The sequence below is a fragment of the Siniperca chuatsi genome, linkage group LG12 (assembly GCF_020085105.1).
Source record: "Siniperca chuatsi isolate FFG_IHB_CAS linkage group LG12, ASM2008510v1, whole genome shotgun sequence".
NCBI lineage: Eukaryota > Metazoa > Chordata > Actinopteri > Centrarchiformes > Sinipercidae > Siniperca > Siniperca chuatsi.
Window position 1 is genome coordinate 28,254,364 of NC_058053.1, and position 20,425 is coordinate 28,274,788.

General features: G+C 39.3%; 2 protein-coding genes and 2 pseudogenes across 2 annotated transcripts; all 4 read left to right on the plus strand.

The window, feature by feature from the left end:
• LOC122885166 lies at window positions 1-1,256 on the plus strand (annotated as a pseudogene).
• Window positions 1,257-2,988: 1,732 nt separating this feature from the next.
• Window positions 2,989-3,900, plus strand: LOC122885178 (annotated as a pseudogene).
• A 5,865-nt stretch (window positions 3,901-9,765) lies between these two features.
• On the plus strand, window positions 9,766-13,273 carry LOC122885164 (olfactory receptor 2T27-like). The gene has a single exon (XM_044215890.1). The coding sequence runs from the start codon at window positions 9,934-9,936 to the stop codon at window positions 10,858-10,860; it is 927 nt and encodes a 308-aa protein (XP_044071825.1). The 5' UTR covers window positions 9,766-9,933; the 3' UTR covers window positions 10,861-13,273.
• A 4,661-nt stretch (window positions 13,274-17,934) lies between these two features.
• Window positions 17,935-19,404, plus strand: LOC122885175 (olfactory receptor 11A1-like). Its single transcript, XM_044215900.1, has one exon. It carries the CDS (start codon window positions 18,026-18,028, stop codon window positions 18,944-18,946), a length of 921 nt encoding a protein of 306 aa, XP_044071835.1. The 5' UTR covers window positions 17,935-18,025; the 3' UTR covers window positions 18,947-19,404.
• The last annotated feature ends 1,021 nt before the right edge of the window (window positions 19,405-20,425 follow it).

Consider the following 20,425-nt stretch of genomic DNA (forward strand, 5'->3'; position numbering starts at 1 on the left):
CAACACACACCGAGAGCAGGCAATTATAAATCAAACAATCCAAAACAGGTTGTATGTAATGGTCAAGGTGCGACTTTTTCTTTTCCATATTATTGATGAACGCCTGTTACATAATTAGTCTGTTTCATACACTAACATTTATTTTTTAATAATCTGAATGGATGATGAATTAAATGCAACATTTATAACCCTTGGTGGGCATGTGGAGGTGCACAGATACAGATTTCTTTATTTTGTGATTATGTTCATAGTATATATTCTAATACTCTGCAGCAATTTAACCATCATATGCCTTATTTGGATTCACCGAAACCTCCATGAGCCTATGTACATTTTCATTGCAGCTTTGTTACTGAACTCTGTTCTTTACAGCACTACTATCTACCCAAAGCTTCTGATTGACTTTTTATCAGACAAACAGATCATATCTTATTCAGCCTGTGTCTTTCAATGTTTTCTGTATTACACTCTAAATGGTTCAGAAGTCTTACTGTTGGCAGCCATGGCCTATGACAGGTATGTGTCTATATGTAAACCTCTGCAATATGCAACTATCATGAGAAAAACCACTGTCAATATTCTCCTAATTTTTGCCTGGCTTCTGCCTGCTTGTCAGATTGCAGTACCAGTAGCCGTTGGTATTAATATCAAACTCTGTAATTTTACTTTGAAAGGAATCTTTTGCAACAATTCAATTTACAAACTTCACTGTGCGACTTCAAAAGCACTATCTGTGTATGGTGTGATTGTTTTGTTAAATGTTACATTTTTCCCTGCGCTTTTCATACTTTTTACGCATTACACGGATATTTATAATAACCTACCAAAGTTGTAGAGAAGTCAGGATAAAAGCCGCAGAGACCTGTTTTCCTCACCTGTTGGTTTTGGTAATATTTTCTTGTCTGTTTACATATGATGTCATTATAGTTAAACTGGAATCTGATTTTCCAAAAACTGCACATTTTGTAATGACTTTACAAGTGGTTTTGTATCATCCTCTCTTGAATCCAGTCATATATGGACTAAAAATGAAAGAGATTTCTAAACAAATCAAGAGGTTGTTTTGTCAAGACAAACTGAACTAATATATCGACAAAGATTACTGATGAGCAGTCATTTCTTCTGTAATAATCATGCAGATATGTGATTTCTGTGATTCTTGGAAGGATTTGTTTCCATAACACTAATGCACAGTAAAGAGCAACATCAGCTTCAGCAGTGTAATGACTAATGACTAAGAAATTGGTTGTGGTCTTTCAAAATACTGAACTCCAACAACACTAAATAAAGACACAGCACTGAGACAGCCCTTCTCAAAGTCACTAATGACCTTTTAATGAATGCAGACGCAGGCATGTGTTCAATTCTTGTGCTGTTGGACATAAGTGCTGCCTTTGATACAATTGATCATGGCATTCTTTTAGACAGACTGAGGCACTGGGTGGGCATATCTGGAACTGCACTAGACTGGTTCGCATCTTACCTGTCCAATAGGAAATTCTGTGTTAGCATTAATAACTTCAAGTCATCCTTTTCCCATATCAAGTATGGTGTGCCTCAAGGTTAAATTCTGGGACCAATATTGTTCTCCTTATACATGCTTCCCTTGGGTGATGTAATCCGCAGACATGGTATTTCTTTTCATTGTTATGCGGATGACACACAGTTGTACCTCCCTGTCAAGCCCACTGACCTTAGTACGCTGAGTTCTCTGCAGGACTGCCTGTCTGACATAAAAAATTGGATGTCGATACATTTTCTTCAGCTCAACTCAAATAAAACTGAAATCCTTGTTATTGGGCCCCAACACATCACTAAACAAATACTGCCATCCACTGGTAACCTGTCACAACATATCAAGCCTGTTGCACGAAATCTTGGTGTCCTGTTTGATAGCAATTTATGTTTTGAGCAACATATCACTAAGCTTGTCCAATCATGCTTCTATCACCTCAGAAACATTGCAAAAATACGATCTATTTTAAATCTTAGTGATGCAGAAACTGTTGTGCATGCTTTTATCTCCTCACGCCTTGATTATTGTAACAGCCTGTTCACTTGTCTTAATCAAAAGCTCTGACACGACTGCAGACTGTACAAAACTCAGCTGCTAGGCTGTTAACCAGGACCAAGAAGTATGACCACATAACACCTGTTTTAGCCTCTTTACACTGGCTCCTGTTGGTTTTAGGATTGATTTTAAGATCTTGTTGATTACTTTTAAGGCTCTTCATGGCCTGGCCCCAGATTATATTTTAGACCTTGTAATCCCTTATGAACCTTCACGTAGTTTGAGATCTTCGGGCAGGGTCTCCTGTCTGTTCCTGAGTCCAGGATGAAAACTAAGGGGACAGAGCTTTTGCTATCAGGGCCCCGAGGCTCTGGAACAACTTGCCCGAAGAAATTAGATTGTCTGAGTCAGTGTCTTCGTTTAAATCTCGTCTCAAAACACATTTTTATCTGAAAGCATATCCTGATTTTACGTGAACTGGCTGTTTATTTTACTGTTTATTTTATTGCTTTTCTGTATTTCATGTGTTTTATTTCTTTATATTTCGTCATTCACTGTTATTTTATTTTTCTTGTTGTGAAGCACTTTGTACTTTGTTTTGATAAGTGCTCTATAAATAAAGTTTTATTATTATTATTATATAATTCCTGGAATGTCAAAGGGCACCTAACCTGCTTTGGGTCCCCAGAAACATCAAATATCCCCATTGTTGATGAAGTTGTTTACATGTTAGTTCTTGGTGGAGAGTTTAATGAGATCCATAGAGGGTGAAGAAATCTGATAAAAACGATCCACAGAGCCGAACAGTTCACTTTCTGAATTCTGGATGTCAACACACACCGAGAGCAGGCAATTATAAATCAAACAATCCAAAACAGGTTGTATGTAATGGTCAAGGTGCGACTTTTTCTTTTCCATATTATTGATGAACGCCTGTTACATAATTAGTCTGTTTCATACACTAACATTTATTTTTAATAATCTGAATGGATGATGAATTAAATGCAACATTTATAACCCTTGGTGGGCATGTGGAGGTGCACAGATACAGATTTCTTTATTTTGTGATTATGTTCATAGTATATATTCTAATACTCTGCAGCAATTTAACCATCATATGCCTTATTTGGATTCACCGAAACCTCCATGAGCCTATGTACATTTTCATTGCAGCTTTGTTACTGAACTCTGTTCTTTACAGCACTACTATCTACCCAAAGCTTCTGATTGACTTTTTATCAGACAAACAGATCATATCTTATTCAGCCTGTGTCTTTCAATGTTTTCTGTATTACACTCTAAATGGTTCAGAAGTCTTACTGTTGGCAGCCATGGCCTATGACAGGTATGTGTCTATATGTAAACCTCTGCAATATGCAACTATCATGAGAAAAACCACTGTCAATATTCTCCTAATTTTTGCCTGGCTTCTGCCTGCTTGTCAGATTGCAGTACCAGTAGCCGTTGGTATTAATATCAAACTCTGTAATTTTACTTTGAAAGGAATCTTTGCAACAATTCAATTTACAAACTTCACTGTGCGACTTCAAAAGCACTATCTGTGTATGGTGTGATTGTTTTGTTAAATGTTACATTTTTCCCTGCGCTTTTCATACTTTTACGCACACACGGATATTTATAATAACCTACCAAAGTTGTAGAGAAGTCAGGATAAAAGCCGCAGAGACCTGTTTTCCTCACCTGTTGGTTTTGGTAATATTTTCTTGTCTGTTTACATATGATGTCATTATAGTTAAACTGGAATCTGATTTTCCAAAACTGCACATTTTGTAATGACTTTACAAGTGGTTTTGTATCATCCTCTCTTGAATCCAGTCATATATGGACTAAAAATGAAAGAGATTTCTAAACAAATCAAGAGGTTGTTTTGTCAAGACAAACTGAACTAATATATCGACAAAGATTACTGATGAGCAGTCATTTCTTCTGTAATAATCATGCAGATATGTGATTTCTGTGATTCTTGGAAGGATTTGTTTCCATAACACTAATGCACAGTAAAGAGCAACATCAGCTTCAGCAGTGTAATGACTAATGACTAAGAAATTGGTTGTGGTCTTTCAAAAATACTGAACTCCAACAACACTAAATAAAGAACTTTACTGTGAGACGCTTTCTGCTTGTAGCCTTTATCAGGGTGACTTTGCAAACACAAAAGAAATGTTTTATTCTGGTGTCACATGTGAGTTTTCCAGTTTGTTTTGATTAACTGCAAGAAACATTACTCTGTTACCAGTAATGTTTTTGATATTATTATCATTGTTTCTGGGTGTATTGTTGTTAAAGTTCATAATGGTCATAAAGTGAATATCTCAACATTTTAAACCAACAGCCTTGAAAGCAAGAGCATGTGCTCCAGACTGTAATTTGGTACAAATTTTATTAAAATCAATAAATGTTGTTTAATAATAATAATGATTTTAATGCTAGTGTTTTAAAGAGGTTGAGCTTATGTCTCGTCTCCCTCATGGGTTGAACTAACATCATTAAAATGTCTATTTTGCTTTTATTTTGTCCTTCTCATATTAAAAAAAGTCTTATTTCTCCCTTCATCTGGAACAAGACGTTTTCAAGGATTAGTTCCCTGAAGTACCTGTGGTGGTCTTAACCTACTCAATTTTAATTTCTTAAACACTTATCTTAACATGTTTTAGCAGTATGTCAGTGACTATATTTAAATTTACTACACGTTGAAAAACAGTCATTGAATGCCGTTAAGACAAAATGAATTCCCTATGTGAGAGTCTACAACCATGTTAGCAGCTCTGTGAGGCTGTGCTTAGGCACAGTGGTGCTTCGAGCTAAATGCTAACATGCTCAAAATAAATGGTAAATGGTAAATGGACTGTACTTATATAGCGCCTTTCTAGTTATTCTGACTACTCAAAGCGCTTTAAATAATAATAATAATAACCCTCTTACATAATAAAAACAATGCTAACATTCTGAAAAAGTAGTGCGCATTTGCCAACGTGCATGCTGCCTGTTACCACTGCTCCATCTCTTCGTCGTACTTATGCAGGTGGATGCCACCCAGGTCTCCTGGATTGTGGACTACCACAGCATGTGCGACTGCAGCACTGTGTGTCGGACAGCGTGGTCAGCAACACTGCGGTCCCTCACAGGACTGTCCTCTCTCCCTTCCTCTTAACCATCTACACCACAGACTTCATCTACCACACAGAGTCCTGCCACCTTCAGATCTTTTCTGATGACTCTGCTGTGGTGGGATGTATCAGCGGTGGTGATGAGTCTGACTACAGGGCTGTGGTAGGTAACTTTGTCTCATGGTGTGGGCAGAACCATCTGTAGCTCAATGCGACAAAGTCTAAGGAGCTGGTTGTGGATCTACGGAGGGCCAAGGCACCAGTGACCCCGGTTTCCATCGAAGGGGTCAGTGTTGACATTGTACAGGATTACAAGTACCTGGGAGTACACAAGGACAATAAACTGGACTGGGCTAAGAACACTCAAGCTCTGTTCATGAAAGGTGCACTGAAAAATCTACCGGAATAAATTCTGGCCTCCATGGCAACAGATCATTTAGGGTCATGAAATATCATATAAATTTGTCATTCTTCTTCTTTTCCTTTCGGCTGTTCCCTTTCAGGGGTCGCCACAGTGAATCATGTGCCTCCATCTAACCCTGTCCTCTGCATCCTCTTCACTCACACCAATTAACTTCATGTCCTCTCTCACTACATCCATAAATCTCCTCTTTGGGCTTCCTCTAGACCTCCTGCCTGGCAACTCCAACCTCAGCATCCTTCTACCAATATATTCACAGTCTCTCCTCTGAACATGTCCAAACCACCTCAATCTGGCCTCTCTGACTTTATCTCCAAAACATCTAACATGAGCTGTCCCTCTGATGTACTCATTCCTGATCCTGTCCATCCTCGTCACTCCCAAAGAGAACCTCAACATCTTAAGCTCTGCTACCTCCACCTCTGCCTCTTGTCTTTTCTTCAATGCCACTGTCCCTAAGCTGTACAACATCGCTGGTCTCAACACCTTTCCTTTCATTCTTGCTGATACTCTTTTATCACACAACGCACCTGACACTTTTCTCCACCCGTTCCAACCTGCTTGCACTCGCCTCTTCACCTCTTTTCCACAGTCTCCATTGCTCTGAACCGTTGACCCTAAGTACTTAAAGTCCTGCACCTTCTTCACCTCTGCTCCGTGTAACCTCACCGTCCCACCTGGGTCCCTCTCATTGACACACATGTAGTCTGTCTTACTGCGGCTAAGCTTCATTCCTCTGTTTTCCAGAGCAGACCTCTATCTCTCTAGATTTTCCTCCACCTGCTCTCTGCTCTCACTACAAATCACAATGTCATCCGCAAACATCATAGTCCATGGAGATTCCTGTCTAACCTCATCTGTCAGCCTGTCCATCACCAGAGCAAACAAGAAGGGGCTCAGAGCCGATCCTTGATGCAGACCCACCTCCACCTTGAACTCCTCTGTCGCACCTACAGCACACCTCACCACGGTCTTACAGCTCTCATACATTTCCTGCACCACTCTAACATACTTCTCTGCCACTCCAGATTTCCTCATACAATACCACAGCTCCTTTCTCGGCACCCTGTCATACGTTTTCTCTAAATCTACGAAGACACAATGCAACTCCCTATGACCTTCTCTGTACTTCTCCATCAGCATCCTCAAAGCAAATACTGCATCTGTTGTACTCTTTCTAGGCATGAAACCATATTGCTGCTCACAAATGCTCACCTCTGCCCTTAGCCTAGCTTCCACTACTCTTTCCCACAACTTCATTGTATGGCTCATCAGCTTTATTCCTCTGTAGTTGCCACAGCTCTGCACATCTCCCTTGTTCTTAAAAATTGGCACCAGTACACTTCTCCTCCATTCCTCGGGCATCATCTCACTCTCCAAGATCTTGTTAAACAAACTAGTCAGAAACTCTACTGCCACCTCTCCTAGACACTTCCATACCTCCACAGGTATGTCATCAGGACCAACTGCCTTTCCACTCTTCATCCTCTTCAACGTCCTCCTCACTTCACTCTTGCTAATCTTTGCTACTTCCTGCTCCACACCAGTCACCTCTTCTACTCTTTGTTCCCTTTCATTTTCCTTATTCATCAACTCTTCAAAGTACTCCATCCATCTTCCCATCACACTCCTGGCAATACATTTCCATCCTTATCTTTAATCACCCTAACCTGCTGCACATCCTTCCCATCTCTATCTCTTTGTCTGGCCAACCTGTACAAATCCACCTCTCCCTCTTTAGTGTCCAGCCTAGCATACAAGTCCTCATATGCTCTTTGTTTGGCCTTTGCCACCTCTACCTTCACCTTACGCTGCATCTCCCTGTACTCCTGTCTACTCTTTTCAGTCCTCTCAGTGTCCCACTTCTTCTTAGCTAACCTCTTTCTCTGTATACACTCCTGAACTTCCTTGTTCCACCACCAAGTCTCCTTGTCCACTTTCCTCTTTCCAGATGAGACACTGAGTACCCTCCTACCTGTCTCCCTGATCACATTAGCTGTAGTGGTCCAGTCATCTGGGAGCACTTCCTGACCACCCAGAGTCTGTCTCAGCTCCTCCCTAAAAAAACTACACGACATTCTTCCTTTTTCAACTTCCACCACTTCGTCCTCTGCTCTGCCTTTGTCCTCTTCATCTTCCTCACCACCAGAGTCATTTTACACACTACCATCCTGTGTTGTCTGGCTACACTCTCCCCTACCACTACTTTACAGTCACTGGTCTCTTTCAGATTACAACGTCTACACAAGATGCAGTCCACCTGAGTGCTTCTACCTCCGCTCTTATATGTCACCCTATGTTCCTGCCTCTTCTGGAAGAAAGTGTTCACTACAGCCATTTCCATCCTCTTTGCAAAGTCTACCACCATCTGTCCTTCTGCGTTCCTGTCCAGAAGACCAAACCTGCCCATCACATTCTCATCACCTCTGTTTCCTTCACCTACATGCCCATTGAAATCTGCACCAATCACCACTCTCTCATCTCTGGGGATGCTCTGCATCACTTCATCTAACTCACTCTAGAATTTCTCCTTCTCTTCTAATTCACATCCTACCTGTGGTGCATAACCACTCACAACATTGAACATCACCCCTTCAATTTCCAGCTTCAGACTCATCAACCTGTCTGATACTCTCTTTACTCTAGAACATTCCTCACAAACTCCTCTTTCAGGATAACTCCTACTCCATTTCTCTTCCTATCTGACCCATGGTAGAACAAAATGAATTCCCTATGTGAGAGTCTACAACAATGTTAGCAGCTCTGTGAGGCTGTGCTTAGGCACAGTGGTGCTTCGAGCTAAATGCTAACATGCTCACAATAACAATGCTAACATGCTGATGTTTAACAGGTATTGTCATAGTTAGCCACTCTGCCCCCTGATCCTTTTGTACTCTTTTGTATCTGCCCTCCCTTGTGTTTCTTGGCTGTCCCCTGTCTGTTGTTGTCTATGTAAGTGTGTGTCTGTGTTCAGGCTGGCTCCACGATCTCCCGGCTGCGGTTGATTACCGGCACACCTGTTCTCCATCATCATCCATTACAACAGTTTATCTACTCGGCTCATCCACACTTCCAGCACCAGATCGTCTTCATACTCATGTATGCACCACGCGAAACTGCCTCCGCAAGTAAGGAACTGTTTATGTGCTTAATACTTACCTTGATGGTAACTTTATCAATCTCTGTCACAGATCTTCGCCTCAACGGTAATCTCCGCTCCAGTCTGTCCCCGGATCCCCGCAACTTCTACTCCACGCCAGCGGTCACGCTGCTCCTGTTCCCCGACTCCCCGGACCTATCGCCAGCTCAGCCCAACCTGCTGCCTCACCAGCCAGCCCAGAACCAGTCCCATCGCCTCCGCTCTAAGTGCTGCCACTCAGTCTCCATCCCGGTCCCGCCAAGTCCACAGAACCAGAACGAACAACGCCAATCTCCTTGACTAAAACAACAATAAAACTGTTCGAGCCCTTATCTGCTCTGCCTGTGTGTTCTGCTTTTGGGTCCCCAGTTCGGCCTCCCGACAGGTATAATGTTTACCATGTTCACACTCTTATTTTAGCAAAATTAGCACTTAACTCAAAGTACAGCTGAGGCTGATGGCAAATCTAATCCCCCTGCCCCCAAGGACTTCAGTTAGAGTGGAGACAATGTCAGACTCAAGATGGAAATGGATGAAGATGGAACAAGTTGACAATTCCGTCTGATATCAGGCAAGTGCTAGATGAAAGTCTAGAGGATCCAAATTTTTGAGATTCATCCTCTGTGGAACATGATTGACAGAACCAAATTTCATAGCATCAACAGTTGTTGAGATATTTCAATAAATAATTATTATTGTAAACCTCATGGTGGCGCTAGACGAACAGTCAGAAGATCACCAAAGTCAGTAGGATTCATCCTCTGGCCTGAGTGAACAATGTCCACAAAGTTGGTGTCCAGTTCATGAAAGGTGCACAGAAAAATATACCAGTATCCATGGCAACAGATCATTTGGGGTCATGAAATATCATATATAATATCATATATATAATCCCTGGCATGTCAAAAGGCGCCTATCCTGCTTTGGGTCCCCAGAAACATCAAATACCCCCATTGTTGATGAGGTTGTTTACATGTTAGTTCTTGGTGGAGAGTTTAATGAGATCCATAGAGGGTGAAGAAATCTGATAAAAACAATCCACAGAGCCGAACAGTTCACTTTCTGAATTCTGGAGGTCAACACACACCGAGAGCAGGCAATTATAAATCAAACAATCCAAAACAGGTTGTATGTAATGGTCAAGGTGTGACTTTTTCTTTTCCATTTTATTGATGAACGCCTGTTACATAATTAGTCTGTTTCATACACTAACATTTATTTTTTAATAATCTGAATGGATGATGAATTAAATGCAACATTTATAACCCTTGGTGGGCATGTGGAGGTGCACAGATACAGATTTCTTTATTTTGTGATTATGTTCATAGTATATATTCTAATACTCTGCAGCAATTTAACCATCATATGCCTTATTTGGATTCACCGAAACCTCCATGAGCCTATGTACATTTTCATTGCAGCTTTGTTACTGAACTCTGTTCTTTACAGCACTACTATCTACCCAAAGCTTCTGATTGACTTTTTATCAGACAAACAGATCATATCTTATTCAGCCTGTCTCTTTCAATGTTTTCTGTATTACACTCTAAATGGTTCAGAATTCTTACTGTTGGCAGCCATGGCCTATGACAGGTATGTGTCTATATGTAAACCTCTGCAATATGCAACTATCATGAGAAAAACCACTGTCAATATTCTCCTAATTTTTGCCTGGCTTCTGCCTGCTTGTCAGATTGCAGTACCAGTAGCCTCTAGTGCTAATTCTAAACTCTGTAATTTTACTTTGAAAGGAATTTTTTGCAACAATTCAATTTACAAACTTCACTGTGTGAGTTCAAGAGCACTATCTGTGTATGGTGTGATTGTTTTGTTAAATGTCACACTTTTCCCTGCGCTTTTCATACTGTTTACGTACACACGGATATTTATAATAACCTACCAAAGTTGTAGAGAAGTCAGGATAAAAGCCGCACAGACCTGTTTTCCTCACCTGTTGATTTTGGTAAACTTTTCTTGTTTGGTCACATATGATGTCATTATAGTTAAACTGGAATCTGATTTTCCAAAAACTGCACGTTTTGTAATGACTTTACAAGTGGTTTTGTATCATCCTCTCTTGAATCCAGTCATATATGGACTAAAAATGAAAGAGATTTCTAAACAAATCAAGAGGTTGTTTTGTCAAGACAAACTGAACTAATATATCGACAAAGATTACTGATGAGCAGTCATTTCTTCTGTAATAATCATGCAGATATGTGATTTCTGTGATTTTTGGAAGGATTTGTTTCCATAACACTAATGCACAGTAAAGAGCAACATCAGCTTCAGCAGCGTAATGACTAATGACTAAGAAATTGGATGTGGTTTTTCAAAAATGCTGAACTCCAGCAACACTAAATAAAGAACTTTACTGTGAGACGCTTTCTGCTTGTAGCCTTTATCAGGGTGACTTTGCAAACACAAAAGAAATGTTTTATTCTGGTGTCACATGTGAGTTTTCCAGTTTGTTTTGATTAACTGCAAGAAACATTACTCTGTTACCAGTAACGTTTTTGATATTATCATCATTGTTTCTGGGTGTATTGTTGTTAAAGTTCATAATGGTCATAAAGTGAATATCTCAACATTTTAAACCAACAGCCTTGAAAGCAAGAGCATGTGCTCCAGACTGTAATTTGGTACAAATTTTATTAAAATCAATAAATATGTTGTTTAATAATAATAATGATTTTAATGCTAGTGAATTAAAGAGGATGAGCTTATGTCTCGTCTCCCTCATGGGTTGAACTAACATCATTAAAATGTCTATTTTGCTTTTATTTTGTACTTCTCATATTAAAAAAAGTCTTATTTCTCCCTTCATCTGGAACAAGACGTTTCCAAGGATTAGTTCCCTGAAGTACCTGTGGTGGTCTTAACCTACTCAATTTAAAGTTTTATTTCCTCTCAGCACTGATATAATATTATTTATAATAATAACAATAAATGGACATAGATTATAGGGTGTGGTAAGTGTGCTTGACTGTATGTATAGATTGTTGAGTGTATGTTTGCATGTTTGTCTGTTTGTGGATTGAGAGAAAAGAGAAAAAAGATGAGGGGAAGGGATGTAGTAGTGAAGGTTATGATCAGAACAAAATTAAATGAGAAATCACTATAACCAATCATAAACTAAAAATTGGTTTCAACACTGATACCTAAAATATCCATATTAATGAAATTAATAATTCAAGTAACAGTAATAATCATCATTATCTTTCATCATAATAATAGTCAGTATGTGTGTATGGCTCTGCAGTTTACCATAACAAATATGTGGTTCGATTTCATGTTCACACCTGTGCAGGAAATTTTTTTTTAAGCCTACTACATGGTTCAGTCAACAGCAGGCTCTCTGCAAGACATTACATTTATTTAGGGGACAGGGTCAAGAGGTGGTTGGGTGGTAACCAGGGTTAGTGCCTCATTGTGAGAAAAAAGGAAGTTAGAATAGGAGATGGAGAGGTGGATATAGGATAGGTGGAAATGAGGAGAGTATGTCATCTATCAAAGTCTACATGTGAGATAGTGAAAAAAGATAGTAAAGATAATAAGTCAGATGTTAACTTCTGTCTGGATGTTGAAGTCACTGAGAAGTACCAGCGGACAGCTGTCCTCAGGGATTTTCGATCGGCAGACGTCTTATTCCTGCAAGAATTTCCGAGAACCCAAAACAACTATACTGAACAACAACAATAAGCTAATGAACAGTATCTCCAAGGTATATAAAAACTTGCTGGTAGGACTACTGGGAAATACAGATAAGTCCAGACAGAAGTGGGAAAGAGACCTGAATTTGGCCATTGGACGATGTGTGTTCATTCAACCCAAACAGCCAAATTACAGACTGTATAGACGTTAGCTGTAAGCTAGCTGGATGGTGTTCCACCAGTTTCTTAGTCATCCCCAACTGTCGAGGTCAGCCACTTTTTCAGTGGTGGCAGACCCTCAGTATAGGGAGGCCGCGGAGATACTACAACCCTTCCCCTCTCATCTTTTCCTCTCACCCCACAAACAGACATACATGCAAACATAAATTCAGCAATCTATACATACAATCAAGCACACCCGATTATTATTTTTAATATTATTATTAATACTAATATTATTATCTGTGCTGAGAGGAAGTGTCATATTTTTGGGGTTTTGTACTGTTTCCTGTTTTATTTTGTAGTGTTCTCCACTCCTTGTGTGTCTTGTGGTTTTACTTCCTGTCTTTGTTTGCTTTCCCTCCAGTTTATATTGTTGACCCCGATCTTGATTAATTGCATCTGTGTCTCGTTGTCTCCCCTACCTAAGTGTATTTAGTCTAGGTTTTTTACTGTACAGTGTCAGTTTGTTGTCATGATCATTTGCATCAGCAGTGGTATGTGGTCTACACGTCAGGTGTCCCAGCCTTGTTTCCTGTGCTTCTCCTGAGTCTCTTGGATTTGTTTCTTGGATTGCCCTCCCAGTTTGGTCCTCTGCCTGCCTGACTATACTTGTAAGCCTTTCCCCGTAATAAACTAATGAACTGCATCTGCTCTGCCTCTAAGTCTGCATTCGGGTCCTATTCCTTGTGTTCCCTGCTCCCTTGCCTGACATCCACACGACAGGAAATAGAATTTAAAATTGGTTAGGTGAAGACCTCCACTGGTTCTTCAGGGAAGCTTAAGTACTTTAGAACTAATCCCCGGAAAAGTATTGTTCCAGATGAAGGAAGAAACAAGACTTTTTTCTTTTTTTTTTTAAATGTGGACAAAATAAAATAAATATAGAAATTTGGTATAAGACATTTTAATGATGTACTTTGAACCCACGAGGGAGATGTGAAGTAAGCTCATCCTCTTTAAATCACAAGAGATTGTACCCAATATGTGGGGGTAATTAAAATTATTAGCATTACAATGCTTATTATTTTCCTGCGACAACAATATGGTTAGTTACTTTTTTTCCAATACAATTTTAATCCATTTTGCCTCTCAGCGTACCAAGTTACAGTCTGGAGCACATGCTCTTGCTTTCAAGGCTGTTGGTTTAAAATGTTGAGATATTCACTTTATGACCATTATGAACTTTAACAACAATACACCCAGAAACAATGATGCCAATATGAAAACATTACTGGTAACAGTTCTGTTTCTTGGAGTTAAACAAAAACAAACTTGAAAATTCAGAGTGACAATAGAATAAAACATTTCTGTTGTGTTGGCCAAATACAACCCTGATAAAGGCTACAAGCAGAAGTGTTGGTCTCACAATAAAGTTCTTTATTTAGTGTTGCTGGAGTTCAGCATTTTTGAAAAACCACAGCCAATTTCTTAGTCATTAGTCATTACGCTGCTGAAGCTGAAGCTCTTTACTGTGCATTAGTATTATGGAAACAAATACTCACATTAAATGTGTTACAAAAATCAGAGAAATCACATCTCTGCATTATTTTGACACAAAACAATGACTGTTTAATAGTTATCAGTGTTAATACATCAGACCATTTTGCAGAATAACCTATTGATGACTGGTTTAAGAGAGAAAAAAAATTGTATTTTGTTTTATTTGTAGGCTGTTAAATAAATTTTACAGCAATTAATTTAATCAATTTAAAAATAAATTTTTCATGAGTTTCCCTGCATTTCTATGGGGTTTATGGGTATGGCTGTATTCTGATTAACTTATGACCTCTGTTCCTTTTTGAGGCGTCACAACCACTAATAAACACACACACACATACACTCACAACCAGGTTGCCAAGGTAGTCGGTGTTACCGGGGTTACACGGTGTTATATTAATTCAATTCATTTTATTTATATAGCGCCAATTCATAACAGAAGTTCTCATTGCACTTTTCCTATAGAGCAGGTCTAGACCGTACTCTTTATAATATTATTTACAGAGACCCAACAAAACCCACCATGAGCAAGCACTTGGCGACAGCGGCAAGAAAAAACTTTCTTTTAACAGGCAGAAACCTTGGACAGAACCATACTCAATGGTGGGTGGCCATCCACCACTGCCGTGTTGCGAGAGAGAGAGGCAGAGGTTTGCGGGGGGGGAATTTGTAACACGGGCGCAGCAGGTGGCCCACAACCAAAGATCCAGACTCTGCAGCTCCAGAGGCAGAAATACCTGCTGAAAGCGACAGAAGGAGAGAGGAGAGAAACGAGAAAGCACAAAACTACGGGAGAGAGAAGATGTCAAGTTAGTAACATGCAGTAATGGGATAAAAATGCATATAGATGGAGAGGGAGAGAAGTAGAGAGGAAAGAGGTGCATCATGGGAAGTCTCCCGGCAGTCTGGGGCCTAGCAGCATAACTAAGGGATGGTTCAGGACTCACCCAAGCCAGCCCTAACTATAAGCTTCATCAAAGAGGAAAGTCTTAAGCCTACTCTTAAATGTGGAGATGGTATCTGCCTCCCGAACCCAAACTGGGATCTGATTCCACAGGAGAGGAGCTTGATAACTGAAGGCTCTGGCTCCCATTCTACTTTTGGAGACTCTAGGAACCACAAGAAACCCTGCATCCTGGGAGCGCAGTGTTCTAGTCGGATAATAAGGTATTATGAGATCTTTAAGATATGATGGTGCCAGACCATTAAGAGCTTTGTGGGTGAGGAGAAGGATTTTAAATTCTATTCTGGATTTTACAGGGAGCCAGTCCAGAGAAGCTAATATTGGACAAATACGATCTCTTTTCCTAGATCTTCTCAGTACACATGCTGCAGCATTCTAGATCAACTGGAGACTCTTATGGGACTTATTCGGGCAGCCTGATAATAAGGAATTGCAATAGTCCAACCTAGAAGTAACAAATGTATGCACTAGTTTTTCGACATAATTTTGAGACAGGATGTGCCTGATTTTTGCAATGTTACGTAGGTGAAAGAAGGCAGTCCTTGAAGTTTGTTTCATGTGGGCATTAAAGGATAAATCCTGATCAAAGATAACTACGAGGTTCCTTATGGTGGTGCTGGAGGCCAGGGCAATGCCATCTAGAGCAACTATATCTTTAGATAATGTGTCTCAGAGCTGTTTGGGGCCAAGTACAATAACTTCAGAGTTTAACATCAGAAAATTGCAGGTCATCCAGGTTTTTCTGTCCTTAAGGCATGCTTGAAGTTTAGCTAACTGGTTAGTTTCATCTGGCTTGATCAATAGATAAAACTGGGCATCATCCGCATAACAATGAAAGTTTAAGGAGTGTTTCCTAATAATATTGCCTAGAGGAAGCATATAGAACCTTGTGGAACTAACTTTGGCGTGCACGGAGGACTCACCGTTAACATGTACAAACTGAGATCGATCTGATATAGGATTTAAACCAGCTTAGTGCGGTTCCTGTAATGCCAATTAAATGTTCCAGTCTCTGTAATAGGATGTGATGGTCAATGGTGTCAAATGCAGCACTAAGATCTAACAAGACAAGTACAGAGACAAGTCCGTTGTCTGATGCAATTAAAAGGTAATTTCTAATTTTCACTATTGCTGTCTCTGTGCTATGATGCACTCTAAATCCTGTCTGAAAATCCTCAAATAAACTATTGTTATTTAGAAAGTCACACAACTGACTGGTGACTGCTTTCTCAAGGATCTTAGAGAGAAAGGGAAGTTTAGATATAGGTCTATAGTTGGCTAAAACCCCTGGATCAAGAGTGGACCCCTGTTCATCCCCATGCAATCGACCCCCTTCATCCCTCCCCTCGACCCTTTTCATCCCTCAACTCAACCAAATCCAAATGAACTACCTTTTATAGCACACATTGGCATGGTCTTTGTTATTGATATCAAAAATTCAGAAAGTGAACTGCTTGAGTCTGTGAATTGTTTTTTATTAGCCTGCATCACCCTCCATGGATCTCGTTCTCCAACAAGTGCTACTATTATCTGAAAAACTTCATCAAACTCTAGAGGCCTGAACCCACAGGTGTTGTTTACTGGACCTTTTACCTCAGTGCTCTGTTAATCAGAATTGCCACTGTATTACAATCCTCACTGCTAGAGAAATGGACTAAGTACTGTATGTTTTTTTTTCTGAACGCTGCACCTGGCTGCTGTTTGCCAAGACGTAGTTAAAGGTGTTCTGTGACCCACTCATGGAAAAAATGCTCCATAGCACTACTAGAGGTCAAAACTCCACAAGAAACTTTAAAGAATGTCACTCCTTGTTAAACCACAACTTGCCATTTTTACATTACTGTTACTACACAGATTAAACAAACAAGATACAACGTGTTAATTAGTGTTGCTAAAGAGTGTTGGTGGAAAGATAAATAAACAAAGAAAAAAATACACTGAGACAACCCATTGAGACAGAGCGCTGTACAAATAAACTGCACTTGACTTGTACTAAATACCTTGAGGGCTTTCACCAAACAGTAGGAGCCCATGGGCATAAAAAAACTGACAGATAATAAAAACATTTTGAGCAGTAAAAGCAAGTCTTCAAATCACACATAACCTGTCTCATGTGGTAGATCGATCTTGGGGCAAATCTTTGTCAGCCAATATTTTCAAGCAGCTCTAGTGGCTATTTCCATCTGTCCCAAGAAAAAACAAATCTTTGCTCCTTTCACTATTGAAAGGGCAATAAGAGATTTCAAAGAGACAATCTTGCCCAGATGGGCCACATGGGCATTCCTGAGATGTGGCTTTCACTTGGTTTTATTGTGGCTGAGTTCTAGTGGTCACGATGTTGAGTCAGTGAAGTTATCACTGTCATTCCACACTGTATGTGAGTTAGAAGAAACTGGGAGATGTGGTCAACAACTGGGCCAGATGCCACTTGCTTTCTGGGATATTGTATGCCTGCAGCTGCATCTGTGGTTGTGATTGAGTCCAAGCAAAGAGAGTGGAGCACACCTGACTCTTCTTGAGAAGCCCTGGCTGACTTTTGTGTGCCTACTCCAAATATGAATTGCAAAAAGCCACTGTTGAGATTACACTGGTAATTGAATTATGTCATTAAAAAAGGTCAGGGTTGAGGTAACCCCGAAAAACACATTTGGTGATGAAAAATTCACCACAAACACTACAGGTGTTCCAAAAAAAACTACTAATGCACAAGCCGATACAGTTTTTTTATTTGTGTTTTTTTTTAATGGGCACAGAAAAATATGCCAGAGACACACCCCAGCAAACAAAGTCTCTGAGTTCAGCCTCTACAGTTTAATGAAGTTGTTAATGTTAGTAGCTCTCTCTTTGGAGAGTTCAGTGAGATCCATGGAGGGTGAAGCTGCCTGACAAAAACAGGTACCGATGACTGAATAAGACAATCTGATGCAGGTTATGAGACTTCAAGTAGCGTACCTGTTTTATTCATTAACATTTTGTTTTAGACAATTTTAATGGATAATACATTGAATGTAACATTTATAACTCTTGGTGGGTATGTGGAAGTGGAAAAATACAGATATGTTTATTTTGTGATCATGTTTACAGCATATATTCTAATTATTTGCAGTAATTCTACTATTGTGTTCATCATAATGATTCACAAATCCCTCCATGAGCCTATGTACATTTTCATTGCAGCTCTGTTAATCAACTCTGTTCTTTTCAGCACTGCTATCTACCCAAAGCTTCTGATTGACTTTTTATCTGAAAAACAGATCATATCATATTCAGCCTGTCTCTTTCAGTGGTTTATATATTACTCTCTAGCTGGTTCAGAATTCTTACTGTTGGCAGCCATGGCCTATGACAGGTATGTGTCAATATGTAAACCTCTGCAATATCCAACTATCATGAGAAAAACAACTGTCAATCTTTTCTTGGTTTTGGCTTGGCTTGTGCCTGATTGTCAGCTTGCAGTGCCAATTGTACTGAATGCTAATAAAAAACTCTGTAACTTTACTTTAAAAGGAATAATTTGCAACAGCACAGTTTACAAACTTCACTGTGTGAGTTCAGGAGTGCTAAATATATATGGCTTGATTGTTTTTGTAAATCTTGCACTTCTCCCTGTGCTCTTCATACTTTTCACATACACCAGGATATTCATAATATCCTATCGAAGTTGTAGAGAAGTCAGGAGAAAAGCTGCACAGACCTGTTTACCCCACCTGATAGTTTTAATCAACTTTTCCTGTTTAACTGCATATGATGTACTGCTACTACGACTGGAAACTGATTTCCCCCAAACTGTACGTTTAATTATGACGTTACAAATAGTAATGTATCATCCTCTCTTTAATCCAATTATGTATGGCCTAAAAATGAAAGAAATTTATAAACACCTCAAGAGATTGTTCTGCAAAATGGTCTGATGGATTAACACTGATAACTGTTGTTGATCATTGTTTTGTGTTATAATAAAGCAGAGATGTGATTTCTCTGAACATGTAAAGGCTTGTTTCTAAAACACTAATGCACAGAGCATCTTCCACTTCAGCGATTTAATGATAAGTACTAAACACTTTGCTGCAGTTTTTCAAAAACCTAAAGGTACATTTTTAGTGTAACAGGTAATCACAAGTTTAATTATGTATTTCCAGTTTGTTTTTAATTAACTCTGAGTGACTGGGTCTCTGAGTGTATTGTTAAAGTTTATAATGGCCATAAAATATACATGTTAACCCATTAATGACTAACAACTATATTTAGTATGTTAAGGAAAAGGCCCTCAGAATTTCTTCTGTTAGAAGTGGAAACACAAAATTTGCTGTGGAAACTGTCAAGACATGCAGTTACACATGACAAAAATAAAAATGTTTGATTTCACATATTTCTCATGTCTTTGATTGTCTTTTAAAAATGCAAAAAATCTCAAATAAGTTCCTTCATTTGACATGCTAAATATCAGATTTACACTGGATATTATTGAAATTGTAGTTGTTTTGAATCCAATGGTACCAAGCATTTTATATAACTCCTTGTAGTTTTTAAAATACAGCCATTTCTGTATTGTACTGTATTTAGTAGACTCTGAAATTCAGGTTCCTATGGTCACATGTTAAAAGAAATCTATACACTTAATGACCAGATGGACTAAAGTAAGAATTAATTATGAAAACAATTTTAAAATGCATTTTTAAGGAAAAATGATTAGAAATGTTGCTGCATGATCATGAGTTTCCATGCATTTCTATGGGGTTTATGGGTATGGCTATATTCTGATGAACTTATGACCTCTGTTCCTTTTTGAGGCGTCACAAAACAAACACACACACTAGGAAGTCTGTGTTACCAGTGTTACAGTATTATATTAATTCAATTCACTTAATTTTTTTTATATAGCGCCAATTCATAACAGAAGTTATCTCATTGCACTTTTCCTATAGAGCAGGTCTAGAACGTACTCTTTATAATATTATTTACAGAGACCCAACAAATCCCACCATGAGCAAGCGCTTGGCGACAGTGGCAAGGAAAAACTTCCTTTAAGAGGCAGAAACCTCGAGCAGAACCAGACACAATGGTGGGTGGCCTTCCCCTGCTGCCGTGTTAGGTTTTGAGACAGAGAGACAGCTTTTAGGAGAGAGAGAGGTTTTTTGGGGGGAGGTGGCACAATGCAAATACCACCTAGAGTTTGGAAAATAGTAATAATGTAATGGTAGTGGTAACATTAATATTAATAAATTAATAATAATAGGAATGACAGCTATAGAAATAATTATGACAATAATAGTAACAGAGCCAATAACAATTGTAGTAGCAATTGTCGAGCAGGAACACGGGGGCAGCAGGTGGCCCACAACCACAGATCCAGACTCTGCAGCTCCGGAGGCAGAAATACCTGCTGAAAG

Bases quoted from the DNA above. Each gene is read 5' to 3' on its own strand.
- LOC122885175 (XM_044215900.1), top strand. From the start codon at position 18,026: ATGGATAATACATTGAATGTAACATTTATAACTCTTGGTGGGTATGTG.
- LOC122885164 (XM_044215890.1), top strand. From the start codon at position 9,934: ATGGATGATGAATTAAATGCAACATTTATAACCCTTGGTGGGCATGTG.